Here is a 20,350-nt window from a genome sequence, read left to right as displayed (position 1 = left end):
CAATGCAACGACAACAAAAACAACAACAAAAACAACAACAACAACAAATACATCGCCCACAAGACAACAGGAGGGGCTAGCGGAGAGTGGCAGAAATCGCCTTTGCATTTGGTAGCTCTGATAGGGAGGGGCGGGGGGGGTGCTTGGCGGCCCCTCCCCCTCCCTCCCTCGCCCCCACCCCTGCGCCCCTCCCCTTACGCGGCACGTGCTTCCTCCACGCGGACGCGCGCACCGCGCATGCGCAACTCGAGGCGGCGTGCAACCCCCTCGCCCCCTCCCCTATGCTCTTACACAGCCCCCACCCCACCCCCCAACCCAACCCCCACAAACCCCACCCCCCAAACCCCACCTCCCCCCACCACGTGGTGCCCGCGCCCTCCCACGCCCCGGCGCCGCGCTCCCATTGGTCGACGCCGGCTCGTGTTTACAGCGGCGGGCCACGCCTACGCGATGACGTCGCCAACCGCGAAAAAAAAACCTACGGCGCGCGCGTGCGACGTCACGAGCCGGCGGGTGCCGCCTTTGCCTGACGTCACTTGCCTCCCCCCCGGACAACCAAAGCGTGCTCGCGCGCGTGACGTCACCATAAGGGGGCGGGGCAGGGGGAGGTTAAAGCTGCGCGGTGGAGTGGATCGCGTGGCAGAGGCCGGAATGGAATTGGATCGCACAGCCGCACCCGTTCATTCCCTCCGCACCCCACCACCACAAACCTTGTTTGTTATTGCGCCGTGTACGCCAGTGACATTCACAGTAATTAACGGTGCAAATTGCGCCACCCGTGTTTCTCTCCCACGGTGGACGTCAATTCCCAGGAGTTAGGCCACTTGATGTGGCGGCGTAACGGTCCGATTTTTGCCAAGTTTGAAAAATGACGCCCACGTGGAGCTGAATTGTGATTAGACACAGCTACCCACGAAGGTTTCCTACCCAATGCATCGGCAAATGAGACCGGCAGCCCCCACCCCCTTGGTTACCTTACAGCGGTGGCACATAGCAGCTTAACGTGTGGTTGTGCAGGCTTGCAAGTGTATTTGCTAGGCTCCAAAACAAATTTCTGCGGGAGAATTGACGGTTCAAATTGGTGGCGGGGCGAATTCCAACATTGGAAATGCACCCGAAATGTAACTTGAATTCTGCCCAATTCTCACAGAGCCACGCTGACATTACGATCCAGAATCCACAGTTCTCGCGCGCACGCGTCACACGCTGCCAACCCGCCGCTCCGGGTTTTGGTTTTCTTCCGTTGCGCGTGGCGCCCACCCGAAGTGTTTTGACGCCGAGTGTTGGGGCGGGGCGGTGCCCGAGACGGCGGGCGCCCCGCCTCCCAACAACAACCCAAAGCCCTCCCCCCACCCCACCGCGTGCGTTTATCCCGGGTGGAGATTCTAGCGCGACGGGCGGGGGGGGGGCTAGAGATTGTGAGGGGCGGGGCTGCAAGAGGAGGGGGGGAGGGGGGGGCGGGGCTGGAGTGCGAGCCCGCCATTTTGCGCGGGGTGGCGGTATTGTCCCGATGAGCCGGGGGGGCACGGGACGTCTCCTCGTCGCCTCGACTACAGCCGACGTCTACGGCCTTGCGGCTGCTGCTGCTGCGACTGCGGCGTGCAAGACGATCGTCGTCCTCAGGGGGTCGGTGATTGAGCGGTGGTAGTGGGACAAGAGTCGCTTAATCCGTGCTCCGCCGGATCGGATGTCATCGGTCGTGCGTAGCGCGGACTTATTTGCCTCTCCGGGTTTTATGAAGGGAAATTTGAAGTACGTCAAGCACTGGAGATAACAGGAAAGAGAAGACGCCTGGGCGGGCGGGCCGGCCGGCCGGCTGGGGGGGTGGCGGCGTTTGTCATCGGTGAAGTCGATTTGGCGGTCGCCGCAATGTTATTAGCGGGCGTTAGTTAGCGTGGTGATCTCGGGGAATATAACAAAAAGGTTGAGCTTTCATTGCGCTTTGCTTGCTGGCGGCGGAGTGGGGGGTGGGGTGTGAAGGGGAGGGGCCGTGTGCACGTGCGCGCACGTCCCCCCCCCCCCACACGCGCGCGCGCGCGACCCACGTGTGCGCGTCGCGTGTGCGCATGCGCGGGCTCCCACGTGCGTGCGCGTGCGTGCGCGCCTTGGCGTAGCGCACACGTGTTTACACAACGCCCCCCCTCACCAACACCACCACCAACAACGTCGCCTCTCCACGTCGCGCCGACATGAACATCGACACGCTGCTGGAGGCCGCGCGATACGTGGAGTGGCAGGACAAGCAAGACGCGCGCGGTACGTTTCGACGCACGCCCATGGGAGAGTTACACACCAGGCTGGTACCGGCGCCGCGGTGACATCACTGGCGGGGGAAGGGGGGGGGAGCCGGGGATTGCGGGTTGATGTCTTTGGGGGGCGGGGGGGGGGTGCTGGGCGAATGGCGGCTTCCGCTTGCACCACCTGCACTTGAGTCGCTGGGCGTTCGGAATACCGCAGTGTTAAACGTCGATCATTCGTATTCTTAGGTTTTTTCGGTAAAGTCACGTAGGTAAAACATCAAAATTAATTTATTTTATTTTCATTAATTTTGATGTTTTACCTACGTGACTTTACCGAAAAAACCTAAGAATATGATTCCTTGCAGTCACGAAAGCTTCAAATCTAGAATTAGTCGATCATTCGTTCTGAGCTAATTGGACGTGCTGCGGTTAATGGGTGGTGGTGGAGAGGGGGGGGAGATGGACCGATTCCACACGTGTCCCCGTGCCAAAGGAATGTGGAATTTCCACTAGCGGGCATTGCCCCCCCCCCCTGCGTGTTTTGTACGCGCGGTGCAGTGGGGCACGTGGACCCCGCGTTACTTGCCAATGCCGTGTGCCACGTGACCCGCCGTGGTGCCTTGGGGCGTGACGCGCACGTGGCGTTTGTAGGATTTAGGTGCTGCGTTTACACGGCAGTACCGGTGGGGTAGTAGCAGCGGTGCGACTGACTCGTATCACTAGCAGTTGTGCCACCGACGAGTACAATGTAGAAGCAGCGGCACAACTGATTTGTACCAGCAGCGGCACATTTTTAGTACTGCTGGCTCGTGCTTACAAAGTACTTGCAGAGTAGTATCACGAGTACTCGATGTGTTCTGTCAGTGGTAGCTGCTGTAATGCCTTCCTGTATGACACCCGCAGCAGTATGAGTGTACAGCCAGTGGCACCGAACTTTGGCAGTGAAGGATCGACACCGGTAGGGATGACGGGTACAGCAAGTGGTGTTCGATTTCTCTTTGACCAATTTTTACATTTTAAGAAAATGCGCAAACGTCGGGAGCAGCAGCAGCATCGCGGAATTCTTTGCAACGCTCGTCTCGGGGGAACCATTGTGGCTCTCGGGTTGAAGGACTGTCCACTGTTGACACGTGCGTAGGGATGGCGTGCCCGTAATTAACGGATGTCTTCATGATGCAGTCCACCGAGGAAAATGAATTACATTTAATATCGTTTTACCTTGGCCATGGTTAAAATAACCGGCAAAAGCTTCTTTCATCTCTGGTTTCAGAATCCGATTATTCATTTTATACCGAAGGAATCTGTCCGATGAGCTCTCAAGCTCTCTTTCACAATACTCAAAAAACAATACACAAACAATCCACAGAAAACAATACGCACAAAACAATACGCACAAAACAATACGCACAAAACAATACGCACAAAACAATACGCACAAAACAATACGCACAAAACAATACGCACAAAACAATACGCACAAAACAATACGCACAAAACAATACGCACAAAACAATACGCACAAAACAATACGCACAAAACAATACGCACAAAACAATACGCACAAAACAATACGCACAAAACAATACGCACAAAACAATACGCACAAAACAATACGCACAAAACAATACGCACAAAACAATACGCACAAAACAATACGCACAAAACAATACGCACAAAACAATACGCACAAAACAATACGCACAAAACAATACGCACAAAACAATACGCACAAAACAATACGCACAAAACAATACGCACAAAACAATACGCACAAAACAATACGCACAAAACAATACGCACAAAACAATACGCACAAAACAATACGCACAAAACAATACGCACAAAACAATACGCACAAAACAATACACAAAAAAACAATACACAAAAAAACAATACACAACAAAAAAACCCACGATAGATTTTTGCAACCTTTGCACCACCAGGTGCGTCAATCTACAGAACAGTTCGTTCACCTCGTGCAGATTATTTTTTTAATGTTTGTGTTGTTGCTGCTGCTGCAACACAAAAAACAAATTTCTCATTCCCGGCTTGGCCCCTGAGGAATTCTATCGTCCCAGGAAGAGACGTTGGAGAAACCCGATTGCACGGAGATGATGTCACGGGTTTCGCGTAAACACCCTGCCGCCAAAGACAAAGATCCCCCGTGTAGCGTTAACAGACTGTCGGGGCAAGTGCAGTTAGCGAGTAGCACCTGTGCAGGGGTGGGTGGCCAGCACCACGGCCGTTTCAAGTTTTCAAGTTTCATTTATTAAGAGCCATGCGGCTCTTGAGTCGGGTGCAACCGCAAACAAAATATGAACAGAGAACATCTTAAAGCGACGACGCGCAACAGAAACATCCTGGATAAGCCAGCAAATCTTCCAGAAAAAAAAGCACCGTATTACAACGCTGCGTGCAAAAATCCCAGCGTTGTCTCCCCAGGGGCGATGTTTTTACACACCGCACCACCAGGTACTCATTCGAGGCTGAGTCGACCTCGGGCGAAGGCCCAGGACCGGTTCAGATAATTGTCAATGGTGTTGGTGGCCGTGAGCGGGAATCGAACTCGGGTGGCTGGGTTCATGGCGTAGCGCGCCTACGCTACGCTGCCGCTCCCCCGACTGAGGAATTCTCGCGTCGGGGAAAGACGTTGGAGAAATCCATTTGCCCTCACCACCCCCACCATTCATTGCAATCTCGTCACTGCTTAGGGGATGGGCTCCTCCTTGAATGAAATGTCACTCTTTGGGGAAAGCCCTCCTTTGGGGCTGCGGTGACGTCTTGGCTCGGCAACGTACACGATGCACACGTACCCACCCCACCACCACCGGTGCAGTGATGTAATGCGTTCAGCAGCACCCCCGAATATTTCCCCGGACAATGCGCACGCACACACACGCCACGTCAACATCACATCACCACGGCCGCTTGCGAAATTGCAATTTTTTTTGTAGGAATAATCCTTTTGAGATGTGTCCTCAAACGCGGGTTTACATGCGCAACGCTACGTGTGGACTTGCCTTAGCGGGTTACATGTGCCCGTTCACGTGGCCACATGGCATCACGTTATTTGTGGAGGCAATTGTGGGGAGGTTTTTTTTTAGCGCAGCATGAAAACCACTTTGCCATCGTCATCCTTCAAGCCGCCGTACGAGTGAAGCGTCGACATTTATGGGTGCTGTTGTCAATCCGCTGCTAAGATGAGAGGAGCCCTTTCTGCCGCAGTTGCGAGTCATTGCAGTTATTTTACCACACGCTGACAAGCACAGATAGCAACAACAAAAACACATTTGCCAATAAAACTGCTCTATAGAGGTAAAGAAACATGTAATTGAAGACGTTTCGGGCAATGGCCCTTCATAGGAGAGAGATGGAAGGTACAACTACTAAAAACGTCACCAGTTATATATAACAAAAAAATTCCTCTGGAGGGGGGAGTATTATTGACGAATGTGAGTTTCTTGTCTGTTATTAGTATTTGTGCACCACTCCCAACGCTGCATCACATTTCTTGTTTAATGCGTCACGCTGGGTAGTGTCGGATGGTTAAAGGTGGGGGGAGCATTGTGGGGTACTACAATTATTGTACTCTCCAATGCTCTCCGCCAACTTTACAGCGCCAAATCGACCTACATCCCCTGTTTTCCGGAGAGTGGGTGCCCCCCTCCTCCCATGCCCTCTCTGTTTAAGCTCAGCCCTGCTCACCTTCCGCGTACCTGATGAGATCCGGTGATTTTGGTGCTCTGTGTTAAAACCGAAATACTGAAATGTGAAGTAATCTAACATGCGGGCAATGGTCCTTCAGGACAGATGGAGATCATTGCCTCATAACAGAGGTCTCAACCGGGTACCCGATACCCGTACCCCTACCCGATACCCGGCTACCCGTACCCGGCCGGGTACAGGTACCCATTTGCGACCCTGGTGCGGCCGGGTACGGGTACGGGTAGACCGTGAGTCACTGGTGAGTAACTGTTTGTCACTCATTTCCCAACGTCTTGTCTCTTCTCACAATTCAAGTTCCTAGAATCAACCCACCCACGCCTGCAACATGGCTTCATCCCAGAGGTCGCAATCAGGTACCCGATATCCGTACCCTACAGGTAGGGTACGGGTACCCGTTTGCGACCCTGGTGCGGCCGGGTACGGGTAAGGAATCAAAACCCGTTTGCGACCTCTGCCTTCAAAACCGTGAACCTTAAAATTGGTCATTTTCTCTCGACATTAACTGCCCTGGCAGTCGGCATGAGCACAATGGCATCTGAATTATCCACTTCTGCGAGCTGTTCTCTCACAAAAGGGTTGTACTGCATCTGCGGGATCTATGATGCTTTGTCTTGGCATGACGCCGACATCACAATGGAGATAAAACCAGGGGTAAATGTATGGAAGCGAAACATTAAACGCAGCTGCGGCAAGCGATGAAGAGTTAACGGCTCGCGCCTGGTAGTTTTTCGTTCGTAATTTTCACCTGATGAGAAGCGTTTTTGTGTGGTTCTCCTCCATAAGAGTAGACCAGCAGTGATGAAGGGTGTGGAAATGAATTCAGTATGTAGTTATGATCATGTTGAAATACAATTGAGATGATTGGACGCTACACCTGTCTGGCAACTGATAAAAACGTCTCGTGTGATGCCGTGTAATTAGTGTACCGATAGAGCGCACTTTTTACACTAAGGGCCCCTTATTTTGTGTTTGAACATCTTAACACTTGTTTCATTGGCAGCAGGGGTAAAACCTATGATGTTTTTTGATGCTGGAAATAAAGGTCCCATGTTATTAAGGCCCTCCCCTATTAAGATATGTATTTAAATTGGCACTGCCTACATCAATGTGGGATTTTATTATCCACCGTTACGTGCGTTGAGTGCTGAAAGGTCTTTTTAAACGGAGAAGACTGTTAAATATGGAAATGTATACCGTGCTGTGGTCGGCCGTGAGGAATGGCGTTTGTAAAACCGTGCGTTATATTTCCAGACTGGTCGGTCGTGCGGCGCGTTAATGTGTAAACGTTGCATACTTGAGAGCCTATAGTTGTGCCGTGTGATATTTTTAATCTAGCCCTCTGGTCAAAGGAGTTGCTTTCAATTTACTACTCATGCATCTCCGATAAGCGCGTTTGGCTACATATGGTGCAAAAGACGTTCAACATACATACATAAATAACATTGTACAACGAGCATCTTATGCCACTACAGGTTTATACACATTTATCGTTGCTGTAACCAACAATTTACAACTTTTTAATACAATTATGATGCTATATTGTGTTATCTTTATATCTTAAAAAAAGCTTTTGCGTAAATCTGCAGGTTTAATGATGCCACTGTTTAAACACTTGCAATCGCACCTTCTCACTGTCCCATCTTCAACAAGTGTGTGATGCAAAAATAACAGCTCTGCTTAGCCAAAACTCGCAAGGCCTTTAAATAGAAGTGATACATCAGGGGGCGAGCCTTGTGTGTGGTTTAATGAAAAGAGTGTTGACTTGTGTTTCAGCGGACAAACTCGAGATCTCGTTGGAGCGCGATGTGGAAGGCCGGCTGTCGAACGGGGACCACACCCCGCACGTGTACACGCTCATGCTACCCACCGGCGCCCTGCTGCCCACCGCAGCGCCGCCCTCGCCCTCCTCGGCTCGGCGGCCCACGAACGGCACGTGCGACGCTCACACGGGCGGGCGCGCGCACGCCGTCTCGGCTGTCACCGGCGCCACCGCTCCGCCTTCGACCCTGCACCATCACGGCGCCTCCCAGAGCCCGGGGGGGGCGGCGGTGGCGGCGGCGGCGGTGGCGGCGGCGGCAGTGTCGCCCCCATCGGCCAGCTCGACGTCCGACCCGAGCAAATTGACGCCCGATTACAAGAGGTTCGCCCCAACGCAGCCTCTGTCGGCCGGCACAAATGCCACACCAAGGTCCGGCCCGGGTGGTCGGGCTGCTCAGCAGCAGCAGGCGAACGTTGCCACAGCGGGTGGGATGATGGCAGTGACGGTTTCGCCATCGCAACCACCTCTCGCAGAGACTCCAGCCCCGATCCCAGCCCCGGTTAATGCTCGATTTGCGAACCCAGGCCGCGTCCTGCTTCACCATCATCAGAACCATCAGCAGCAACAGCCTACCTTGTTGCTGCCCGCTTCCACGTTTAAGGAGCCGTCGCTCTCTGCGGGTTCGGGCTCCGAGAGTCCTGGCCGAGCGTTCCCACAGGCCGCGGGGCCGGGTTCGGCGAGTCCGGGCCAAGCCGGGGTCACTGGCCAGTCGGCTCAGCCAGCGCTGCTACCGCCCATGGCGCCCAGCAAAGTCGCACAGGCTTCGGCAGATGAGCTATTTCCAGCCGATCAGAAGAGGAGACCAGGAGGGTCAGTACTCTGATTCGTCTCTGGTCTAGTCGATTAACCTCTGGGTGATTTAATCTCTGGTCTAGTTCAGCTGTGTAAGTGATTGTTCAACTTTGATCCTGGTCGTGTGTGCTTTTATTTTTCATTTTAGCAATATATTTCTTCGTGAGGCTTAACTTACGAGCGCTCTTTGCAAACCCGCGTCTACGGTTAACCCCATGAAGTTTTTTTTTCCGTTTCTTTTCCGTAGCTGAAGGCTCAAAAAAAAGATATCCGTTGATTAACATTAAAAATATTTGATTTATTTAACGAAAGCAAAATAAAGCCAAAAAAGTAAATGTCATTTATCCCTTTCCCGATAAACAGTGCCGGAACGAGGGAAGTCCACAACAAGCTCGAAAAGTCCAGGTAAGTTTTGCGACGGGTACTGGGAGAGGGACTTTGATATAGAGACCATTTTCCAAAACTGTCTTGCCGTTTTCTAAGAGAGGCCAAGTGAATCAATGAGGACTTAAACCTTTGAAGCCGTTTGAAACCTAAACACGTGTTGAAATACACGGTGCTATCACGATGTACGTACGGAGATGTGTTGAACTTCTTTCGCACCGTACATTTTGCCAACCGTGCCAATCTGAGGTGCGGGGAAGGACAGTGAACTAAACGCAAGAAGCAGTTTTCCAGAGCGTCAATTAAAATGGTACCGAAACGTCAAAGCTTGTGTTGGTAAGCAGCGCTTTGTGACCGCTTAAAACGCTTGCGCGGGTGTTGAACAATTTTCACACCACAGTACGCTCGGGTGCCACCTGAGCGTATTGAATTCGAAAAGTGTTTTTGTGCGTTGCGCGAGACGCCCTCTCGGTCGGTAACGGCGAGCGGTCAGATTTGGCGAGTGTAAATTTTTCACGCGACTTCTTAAAGACGCGCTTAGAAGGTCAAGCTGCATAGCGGTGAGCTTACGCCTCGCGGTTTGGGTGACGGTGCACCCCACCCTGCCACCAAGCACCGCTGCAGTGCGGGGTGGGTAGGGGGGTGAACGGCTTGGGCGGACAGAAAAGAGGGTGGCGGCACTTTTAAGAATCAGAATATTTTCAGTGGAGGAATCCGATGAGCTATAAAGCTCTTTATGACATGTCCAGTAGAGGCAGGTTGCAACAAACAGCACAAAAACATGCTAGCACAAAGTACAAGAAATGTAAACAAATCACCCAAACACCTACAAATTAAACTAAACCATCCCCATCCTACAAGGCAAAGCCCACTAAGGTATTAACTTATTTTTCAGAAGTTACCTGGCCATAAATGATGGCTCAACAAAGTGGCCCATCATTTGGATATTTACAGCACCAAAATAATCTCAAAAATCTCGATGCATGTTTGAGTAAAACAAATACGTTCACCTCGCGCGCCGTGTTGAATCTCTCGCGCTGCGATGTTGCCAAGTGGAGCTGGGTGGCATCGTTGCCCAACCACCTTTGTCTTTTCACCTGCTTTAAAAAAAAGAAAGTAATTTCAACGTGTGGATCGCTCTTACATTTCAGGTGTGCAATGGCATGCGGATTGCCGCGGACCCTAAAACACGGGTTGTCGCCACGTGATGCCGTTGTGAATTGACTTCCATTTACCCAACCGATGTATCAGAGTTGGGGATAATGAGAATAATCACAACTCCTCTGAGAGGGATCTTCCCACAATAATGTATGGATAATCAGATGCCAACTAATAGAAATTTACCCGAATAAAATAAATTAGGGCAAATAAGCAAGTGCCAAAATAATATCTGCCTATTTAAAAAATATATAATTTTGTTTTTAATTGTAATGTAGTTTTAATTTATGTAGGAGCAGGCGGTAGCCTACCAAGATGACGTTATTACAAGGTTGTGCATCCAATGCCAACGTAGCGGTTCTGCAAGGGGGAGGAATGTAGGAAGCTTTATAACCACACCTTGCCAGCCGGAGCGATTTCTGCTTCTCCGGTTTTGTCCTCTGTGCTGTTGTGCAAAAGTTTGTTCCCTTGGCCTCCCTTAAAAAAAAAAAGCCCCCATTTACGTCTGCTTTGTCAAAGCCCCGTGGACGGTTCTCACGAGACCTCTAATAAATCTTTGAAGCACCAGTTTGCTTCGTTTGAAACGCCTTCACTTTCGGAGTAAGAAACGGGGTCTGAAGCGCAGGATTTTTTGTTTGAGATGTATTGCCGCACGTGTGGTGTTTTCAAGAGGTCCCCTGTTCTTTATCTCGACTGACGTTTGCGCTCTTGCAGTGCTGCCCCTTGCATAAGTAGGGGAATGCGGTACGGGTGGTCTCTGAATGTAAAAAGTCTCATCCCGACCACGTTCCCGTTGATCTCGCGGGAGCGATTGTGCATCGCGATGTCGGATCTGCAATCGTTCCACTTCGAATCGTAGTATACGACGCCACATTCCATAATGAAAAAAAGACTTTGTTTTTATTTTTGATACATATCTTTAAGATTGTGCTTTATTGCAAAATATGCATTTGCAGTAATGCATCACGCTTGACGATAGTAACGGAGCACCTGGCCAATAGACTGAGGTCACAATAACTACGTTGACGGATCGAGATTCTGTGATACCGTAGATTCTATAATACGGTGTAAAATATAGTTCTGTTGGCATTCCAGTCTCTCTTGCGCGAGGTATTTTTGTTGTAAAGGGCAGACCTGTGACACTTGACGTCTTGATTTTTTTGTCTCACGTTTTTCTCTCTGTGTACATGGCAGCGTCTTGTCTCTTGGCTTGAGCGATCTTCTTGTTCATGAGAGTTTTTTTGGGTTAGATTGCGTAAATGTGTCGTTCAACCCGCCACCACCCGACACAGCCAATAAGGAAGGTTTGTCACGTGAACAAAACGTTTTAGGGAGTAAACCCACAACATTTACAATTCGAGTACGACGTTTTGCCAGTAATTACAACTAGCATCAGGCGACAGCCAGTGTTGTCAACTCTGGCAACACGCCGGTGTGCTGTACGAGTAACAAATTGGCATGTTTTGTTTACGTGACAAACCTTATTAATTGGCCGTGGCGGGTTTAATGACATTTATATTTACGCAATCTAACCCAAAAAAAACCTCTGTTATGGATAATACTGGTCGCCAAAGCCTGCTACGTGTTAAACTGAACTTATTGTTGCTGCACTCCTGTCCGGGTCCAGGCACAACGGGCACGACTCCCCCCCCGATTCCCCCCCCCCCCCGATTCCCCCCCCCCCCCTCCTCCTCCTTGCGCGTCTTGGCTAACGTTGCACGACCGTGAACAATGTGTGGTGGGCGTTTGCGCGATACCTGTGGCCCTACTTGCCCGCAGGCGCGCTCACCTCAAGGAGTGCTTCGACGCGCTCAAGAAGATCATCCCCAGCATGGAGGAGAAGAAGACGTCAAATTTGACGATCCTGCGCGGAGCCCTGCGCTATATCCAGGTACGGTGTTGAGGGGGGAGGCGGGAGGCTGGGTGGGGGGAGGGGGTTGGCATTGGTGATTATCGCAGTGTCGACTCTGCAACAGGAGCCCGGATATATATATATACATATATATATGTATATATATGTATATATATGTATATATATATACATATATATATATGAGCACAGATATTTTTGCTTGCTATCAAATCCGACTTTGTGAGCAACAATTGGTGTTTGTGTCATTGTTCTTTTGCAGGGCTGTCAGGAGAGCGATGCGTGTTCACGCACGATAGTAGCCTGCAATACGTGTGGGGGCGGGAGGGATGGGGGCGATGTTGCTGTTGAGCTTCACCCAATTCCGTAGTTTGCAAGTCATTTTTAAATGTGGCACATATGGGCAGGGATGCCGGTATCCGTGACCGACTCCTTTTCTGAATAACGTGGCAAGATCTTTTAACGTCCACTGTGCCACTTCTGCTACAAGCAAACACATCCTTGCATTGCACCGCTGAGGGGGTAGACACTTTGGATGTAAAACAAACCTGCTCTTGCTCCTAAGGGTTGTACCTAATTATCGAACTTGAGCAATACAATAATAGTTTTACGCAGCATTTAGATGCAGCTGTGTGTCGTGACGCGCATTCTGAGATGGTCGGGAAGAGGAGGGATTTTATTTTCAGGGGGAAGGAGAAGGGGGCGGAATCATCCAGAATATATTTTTACCCGCACTTATTACAACTGCATTATTGGAGTCCTGTGAAGAGAATTTATTTTTAAGCTCTCGGCAAAACCGTGCAAACCGTCTTGCCTCAAACAGCAAACGCAAATGCTGTCAGAATTGTATTTAAATTCAATCGTTTAACCTCTTTTTTCTTTCTACACGGGGGGCACAATTTTTATTTCCCCTTTCGAAAAGAGTGTTCGTTGCATATAAAAATAAAAGTCAACATTTTAAATGATCGGCCTGAAGTGCGCCAAATTACCTGAAAAAGCTCAACTTTAACATGAGTTTTTTTTCGTGCATTCGTTGATTACTTCGCTGGGACCATCAACTGGCTCCACTTGAGAACCTGTCTAAATCTCGCACTCGCCTGAAATTGAACCCAGGTTGTCGGTGGTTCCAGATCCGTGCCCTGACCTTGTATTAGCCACCCGGCCACCGCCCCATAATTTATACCTGAGGGATTTAATATCCAATGTGTAATCCATGTGATGGACACTCTTTTGTACAGTGCAGCAGGGTAGAACAGAATAATTAGAACGGGAATATGAAACGGGCCATCGGTCCACACCACTCGTCTATTCCTTCACACCGTGTTCTATTCCCTCAATTTCAATCATGCATTCTCCTAGACTACTGTCCAGATGCCACAAACTTATACGGCAGTTTTTTTGAAAGCGCTCGTACACACTTTTTCCTGCAAATTGTTCACAAGTCTATTGCAACATCATGCAACTCTGAAAACGATTATCTTGAACAATTTATTCCATGAAATGTTGCGTGCTAACTAAAACCGCGTAACATGGCTTCACTCTACAGAATGAGGAAGCCCTTTCGTACGTTTTGCCTTTTTGTATATAACCGGCACTGGCCGCTCATTTTCGTGGGACGCACACAACCGAGGTGGAGGGTGGGTGGGTGGGCGGGCGGGGAGGCGTCGGTGCCACGCACGAACCTGGCTCAATGCCGTGGGATGGCGGGTGACCATCGTGCCGATGTGCCCGGTGATGGTGCACCGCTGCATGCAAGCCGACCAACATGCGTATGATAGCCAGCCAGCGAAAATGTTCTCGTAGTGTGTGAAAGGATGTAAAGATAAGTGCAGGTAGCATGCATACTTAGGTTTTTGGGGGGTGGGGCGGGGGTAAAAGCGTCAACAATCTCTACTAAGGAATCTTCTCAACGAGTCTTGGGATAAACTGATTCTGCTTTCCTGGTTCAAAAGAAATACTTTCATGTAACGTTTAGCAATTTGTACTGTGGCAAGCGTGCTTGACTGAAAATCAGAAGGATAAAAGTTAAAATCCCAGCCCTTAATTTCTTTCCGATCAAAAGATGAGTTTGTGTGAAGTTAATATTGGTCATCCGGTGGAGAACTGACCTGTGTAGGAATGTTGAATTATGACAGCTACCTCAGCTCATGAGCACCGCTTCAGGCTCCTTCGAGCAGAGAGACGCTTAGAGACTTATTTTGTAATTCTAAATGTTGTGAGTACGCTTTCGCGTAATTGCTGAATTGCACGTTTTGGATGTCATTGTCACCTGGCATCGACTCGCTTATTCTTAGGAGGCAGGTCGTCTTCATGAGAGCAATTGTGAGCAGCTCGGGAGACCAATAGTGGTTTATGTAACACGACATCAAATTCAAATCCATTGTAACACGTATCGTACATGCGTTGAACTGTTTCTGTAAATTATATGCGAGTGTTTAATTTAGGTTTGAGCGAATGAGTCGATACAAATGTACGACAAATGAGATGGCAAAACTGGATCCAAAACAAATTCTAGAAATCGAGTCACGATCCTGATTTATAACTGTTCACCAAATCACGCAGTGGAGAGATTCATCACCTTCTTGGCTTATGGCCCTTGGTTGTGACTGCCCCGTGACCTCTGCCGCTCACAAAGGTGCTCAAGCGGAAGGAGAAGGAGTTTGAGCACGAGATGGAGCGTCTGGCTCGCGAGAAGATCTCGTCGCAGCAGCGCCTTGCCGACCTGCGCAACGAGCTGGGCGAGAGCCTGGACTCGGCGCACATTGAGAGCCTCCTGCGCCAGGCCATGCCCCGCGGGCCCACACCACGGCCGGGGCACTCGAATAGCCGCGGCGCCACCGCCGCCGCCGCCGCCGCCGGCACCGATGACGACGAGGATGACTACGCGGAGGACGACGACGCGACCTCCACAGCCTCTGGTGAGCGACGGCTTCCCGGCATTTGTGTCGGGAGGGGTGAACGATCAATCGAATGGGAGTGGGCGGGGTGGAGGGGAAGTCACGCTGGCCTCTCTTCACGTGACTGAGAGTGTGAGGTGTGATTTCGCATAGCAGGGCTCGGATTGAAGCGGGTGTGTCGCACGGTTGTCTGTTCAAGCGTTGGGTGATGCAAAATTGATACCTTTTTCACTTCACAGCCAAGCTGTGCCGGAACCATGCCAAGCCAGCCCCTTAATTGGTATTCAGAAGCATCGGTTTTGCGTTGCACCACAGAAGCTGGGCAGCACTGCTAATGTCACACTCGAGTGTGAATGAGTCCGAGGTGCACGTAAATGACACAGGGTGCTACTGACTGACATCGCACGCAATGAATGCATCATTATGCCCCAGCCCGCTGGGCCCTGCTTGGTGCCAAATCAAATTCAGATGTCTTGTGAGGCCATATCATGGTTCTGGCTCGAGGGCCCTACACTGGCACAGCTCTGGGTGTGCCAGTCATTCCCACATTTTCCTGTTAGGCAGAGTTTACGACGAATGTTTTGTAATTTTTTTGGTCTTTCTTTTAAAGATTGCATTTATGAATTTAACACCGTTGGCTTTCGCAGCGGATATGATTCGCAATATTTTTTTTGGGTCCGATTGTGATCAATCATTTTTTTATTCCCATCCGTATCAAACATCAATTAATCTCTGCCACAAACAACCGATGCACAAAAGATGGAACTGTCAGAGCATTGGCTAATTTTGCTCTTCAATGTTATCCCTCCCCTTCTCATGTCAAAATTGTCTCGCCGAAGCCTTTGGGCTCGAGGTAAATGAGCATCTCCCTCGGCCTTAACATCCGGTTGAACCGATTTGCTTTGTTGCAGAGGGAGAAGAAAACGTGGATGAAGAACTGGAGAATTCTGGACCCGTCCTGCCTTCTGAAACACCATCGTGGTTCCAAAAGACAGCATCACCCCAGAACGTACCATCCCAGCCTCTTTCCCAGAATGCACCGATGCAGCCTTTTTCCCAGAATGTAAAGGTGCAGGCTTTTGCCCAGAGTGCACCTTGGCAGGCCCTTCCCCACGCTGCAAAAGGACCGGCGGCCAGTCAGAACACCACGGTGCAAATCTTCGCCCAGCACACGGCATTGCACGCTTTCCCTCAGGGCGCTCCGGTGCAGGCCCCTTCGCAAGAGCCGCCTGGACAGACCTCTCAAAACGCGGCCCTGCAGGCGTTGGCGCAGCACGCCACCGTGCAGACTCTATCTCCGCGTACCACGGTGCAGGTGCTCTCCCAGCTTGGCTCGCCAATACAGGTGGCTTGCCACCCCGCGCCGCCAACCGCGCCGTCCGGTGCGACGCCTCGTAAAGCTCCGCAGGCTACGTCACCGCAGCCGGCGGCGGCGGCGGCGCCCGTCCGCCAGGTGCCAGCCGTCGGTCCGGGTCGGCACGTGGGCGCCCAGGTGCCCGCGGCCCAGCACGCGTCGGTGGTGCAGGTGGTGGGCGGCGCGGCGCCTCCCGGCTCCTCCCAGCAGCCCCTGCGGCCGCCAAAGCTGGCGACGGTAGTCGGCGCGCCATCCCAGAAGCCGCACGCCCCGACGTCGCAGAACCACTACCACGCCGTGACGGTGACCACGGCGACCGCACGTGCCGTGGGCCCGGCGCTGTCGCACGCGCCGACGCTGCATCGGAGCGTCGCACAGCACGTGCTGACGCTGCCGCACGCCCTGGTGCACGACAAGGCCGGCGTGGCGACCACGCTGAGCCTGGCGGCGGCGGTGCCACAGAGGGCCGTCGCGTCCGGCCAAACGTCGGTCATCCAGGCCCCGCTCGGCCACGCGCTTCACGTCCTCCGTCCCGTCAACCCCGACGCGGGCGGCAAGCCCACCCCGGGCCTGCAGGTGGCAGACATTCGTGCCGTGTCTGCCGCGGGCCCCGGCTCCCCGGCGACGAGCCACGCCGTGAGCGGGAGCCCCAAGGCGGCGGCACCGCTGCTCATCGGGCAGACCGGCCCGCTCGGACACGTGACGGGGGCGCACATCCTTATCGGGCGGCCCAGCGCCGCCGTGATCCACGTGGCGCAGCCCGGCGTCCCGCAAGGCGTCATCGGCGGGGTGGGATCAAGGGGCGGCCCCCGCCTGACGCGACCCCGGGGGGGGGCCCCTTCTTCATCCGCGGTGACTCTGGAGGTTGCTCCGAAGGCGCCCACGCTCGTGCACCCTTTACCCGCCGGTGCTGTCGCCACCACCACCCACATCATCAGTTTGCCTGTCCTCATCGGGCAAGGCAGCGGAGCGGCCGGTCAGCTGGCGGCCGCTTCGGTTCTGGTCGGACGACCGGGCAGTTTGGTGGAGCCGCACGTCACTCCGGCCATCGCATCCGCCTTGGCCGATGCTCGCGCTGCTACCGCCAACGCCGCGGATGCAAAAGCGCCTGCCGGCGACGTGATTCCTGCCGTGGAGCAGCCCGAGCCAGCCGCTGCCACGACCGCAATGGAGACGCAGCGAAATGTGACGCCCGCAGGAAGAGCTGCCCCTGTGCTTGCGTCTACGTCGGCGTCTATGTCGGCGCCAGCAGCAGTGCCAGTGACTTTGCCGGCGCCCTCGCCAGCGCCCCCGCCTGCCCTGCCGCCACACGATGCGGAAGCGCCGAAGTAAAGGGACGTTTCGGTGCGGCGTGGCCCATGGACGATCACGACTCCACGCTTTTTTTTTAAATCTCCGTCGACGACGCAACGCCGTCGCCGTTGCGCCTGTGCAAATGTGCTCATTGTGTATTTGCCCGTGAGGTGTACGAGAACGGGTGCGGACGAATTTGTTATTCATGATGATCGTTTGGGTAGTGCTGGTCGGGTACATGAATGACGTTGGTTACCGTGCAGTCGAACTAGTGTCCTCCTTTGGTAAAATGATCCTAAGTTTTCATTATTGTCGAAGGTTTAAATGTGTAGCTGAGCTAATTTAAATGATAGAAACCAGCTGACATTTGTATATTATCGTAATGTCAATTTTATAATAAATGGAACTTTTGTACATATTAATTGCTGGTATATACTGTGAAAATGTGGCAAGTGTTTTATTATAAACCGACCCTGTGTGTTGCTTTGGGATGCTTACTAAAGCTTTGCCCAGCTGCATTTACATAAAGGGAAGAGTAAGCTCTCGAATGCACTTAACCAATGTCATTTATAGTAGCCGATGGTCAAAGTCTTTTTAAACACTTAATTTGTAATATTTTTTTTATATCACAGCATAGCATTTTGGTATTTTGGCTAGCGCAAGCTTTACATTTGAGATAACTGTGCGTGAGGCAACGTGCTCAGCAGTGCAATATCCTGTGTCCTGTACGAGTCCCGTGGGCGAGCAGCTGGGGCGCGGGGTGGAGCAGCCGCACAGCGGAAACCATTCCGCTCTCGTGTGGCGGTGACACACATCGTCACATCCCTACCCTCCTCAACAACGAAACGTCTCTTGTCGGCTTACGCGATCTGCGCCTAGAGCTGGTTCACATGACAACCCCTCTGCCCGGGCAACGTGTTCTTTCGTATAAACGTGTGGGTATTGTTGACGATGGAAATTAGAAGTCTGCAATGGTGATTTCTTTTTTAAGTTTTTGTCAGAGTGTGGTGAGCCAAGCCAGGTGTGTTGTGGGAAGTTTGGGAGAACTCTAGCTACGTGTTATAGCTTAGCGACTGGTGGTCACCTAAATGTTTCAACGGCCCCTGAAGTTGCCCTTGCTTTGGCTTTGTGTACACCGTTACGTGTCCGTTAAGCCCATAAGTAATAGAATAGCGAGGTTATCTCGGTGGCTTAACTTGGCCCTTGGAGACCAGAAATACATTTTAGGCGATTTATTTTTGTCCAAAACATTTCCCTTTTGGCGACATCACCAGAAAAATGTATCCAACTTGGCCAATTTTGTTGTCGAAGGATTTAATCATTGCCATTGTGAAATAATAGAATCTGAACATGGGATGTGGACAATAATCTCCCACGGGTAAGACAAACATTGACCATTGCATTTCCCCTTTACTCAACATCTTACATTATTACCCGTCCATATAACAAAGACATACAGCTAGGACTCGGTCAGCAGGATTACATTGCCGCATTCTTTGCACAACAAAGTGTCAAAACATTACATTCCAAGGCGCCTCGGACAAAAAAGCAACGTTCCAGTATTCTTGATTCTTTCGGTAAAGTCACGTAGAAGGAAAATAATAAAAGTAAAACAATAAAATTCTCACGACGTTTCGATTGCCAAAATAAAGATAATTTTATAGTTATATTTTTATTATTTTATTATTTCCCTTCTACGGTACTTTTCCGAAAGAACCAAGAATATGAATCCCTGCAGTCACGACAGCTTTAAATCGAAATGTAACGTTACAGTAGTACCTGGCGCAGCCGACAGAGGGAGAGAACGCACCGCAGGCCATTCGAGCTTTGACGTTTTCGATGGCTTTTTCTGCATTGTGCAAGCAGCAGAGTTGGCATTGGTAAGCTGTAATTTTGAAAACCGAGTGGCCAAGCTTGTGTGCAAGAGAACACATTCCTGTGGAGGAGGGAGCTGGTAGGAACGTTGGGTTGCTCTGTCAATGGCCAGGGTCAACGGCGGCGTGGTGTATTCCGCAAATATGCCCGACTGTGAGGGCGGGAACAAGCCGGCGTGAGTAGGTTAAACGTTGAGTTTTATAAGGGCACCACGGGGTGACCAGCCCCTCCCCACCCAGCCCCACCCTCCCCACCCAGCCCCTCCCCACCCTCCCCTCTCCACCCAGCCCTACCCTCCCAACCCAGCCCCTCCCTGCACGACGGACACAATAATCCCCTGTTGGCTGGTGTCACCAGAGGTTCCTACCAGTAAAAAGTGTTCTTGACCAGTTGCGCATATTGAGCTCCAGCTCATTCGGCTGTTTCGTATTCCGGACCTTGCACCGAATACATTCGCATGGCACACTCGAACACATGCCACGCTCTAACGCATGCCGTACGCACACACCGCTGTTTAGCGGTGGGGGAGAGATGCTTATTTGACGACGCCGTGCAGATTGGGTCTACTTCACCGTGGCTTGTTTAAATCGACTCGCGTACTGTGACCGTGACAATAGCGAGGGGACGGCGTTTTAAAATGCATTTTTGCACTAGGATATTTTGTAACAAAGCTGAAGGTTTTTATGAAACCGGTTCTTTTGTTTTTGACCGGGCATTTCAGCTGTACTGTTCTTGCGACGTTGTTCTTGTTTGTCTTGAAGCGTTCTGTCATTTATGAGCAGTCGGGGAGGGGGGGGGGCACATTAAGCGACTTGTATTACCCTGGTTGAGCATTGTAATTCAGATGTGTGTGTGTGTGTGTGTACGTGGCGTACATTGGTTTCAATAGCATTTCCAATTTAAACGGTGAGTAAAAGGGCGTTCATAAAAAAAAAAACGTAT

At 51.4% G+C, this 20,350-nt stretch overlaps 1 protein-coding gene across 3 annotated transcripts; it reads left to right on the top strand.

The window, feature by feature from the left end:
- Positions 1 to 1,465: 1,465 nt before the first annotated feature.
- Positions 1,466 to 19,649, top strand: MNT (MAX network transcriptional repressor). 3 transcript variants are annotated; one of them, XM_078612007.1, is made up of 6 exons: positions 1,466 to 2,256; positions 7,740 to 8,106; positions 8,941 to 8,982; positions 11,899 to 12,010; positions 14,625 to 14,907; positions 15,798 to 19,649. In XM_078612007.1, the coding sequence occupies exons 1-6, from the start codon at positions 2,190 to 2,192 to the stop codon at positions 17,570 to 17,572; spliced, it is 2,646 nt and encodes an 881-aa protein (XP_078468133.1). In that variant the 5' UTR covers positions 1,466 to 2,189; the 3' UTR covers positions 17,573 to 19,649. The 3 variants fall into 3 exon arrangements, with proteins under 3 accessions (XP_078468133.1, XP_078468131.1, XP_078468132.1); XM_078612005.1 differs by having other exon boundaries at positions 7,740 to 8,595; XM_078612006.1 differs by lacking the exon at positions 8,941 to 8,982 and having other exon boundaries at positions 7,740 to 8,595.
- Positions 19,650 to 20,350: the final 701 nt, after the last annotated feature.

This window comes from Lampetra planeri, chromosome 37 (assembly GCF_965212315.1).
Source record: "Lampetra planeri chromosome 37, kcLamPlan1.2.h2, whole genome shotgun sequence".
NCBI classification, from domain to species: domain Eukaryota; kingdom Metazoa; phylum Chordata; class Hyperoartia; order Petromyzontiformes; family Petromyzontidae; genus Lampetra; species Lampetra planeri.
This window is presented reverse-complemented; position numbering and strand designations above follow the sequence as displayed.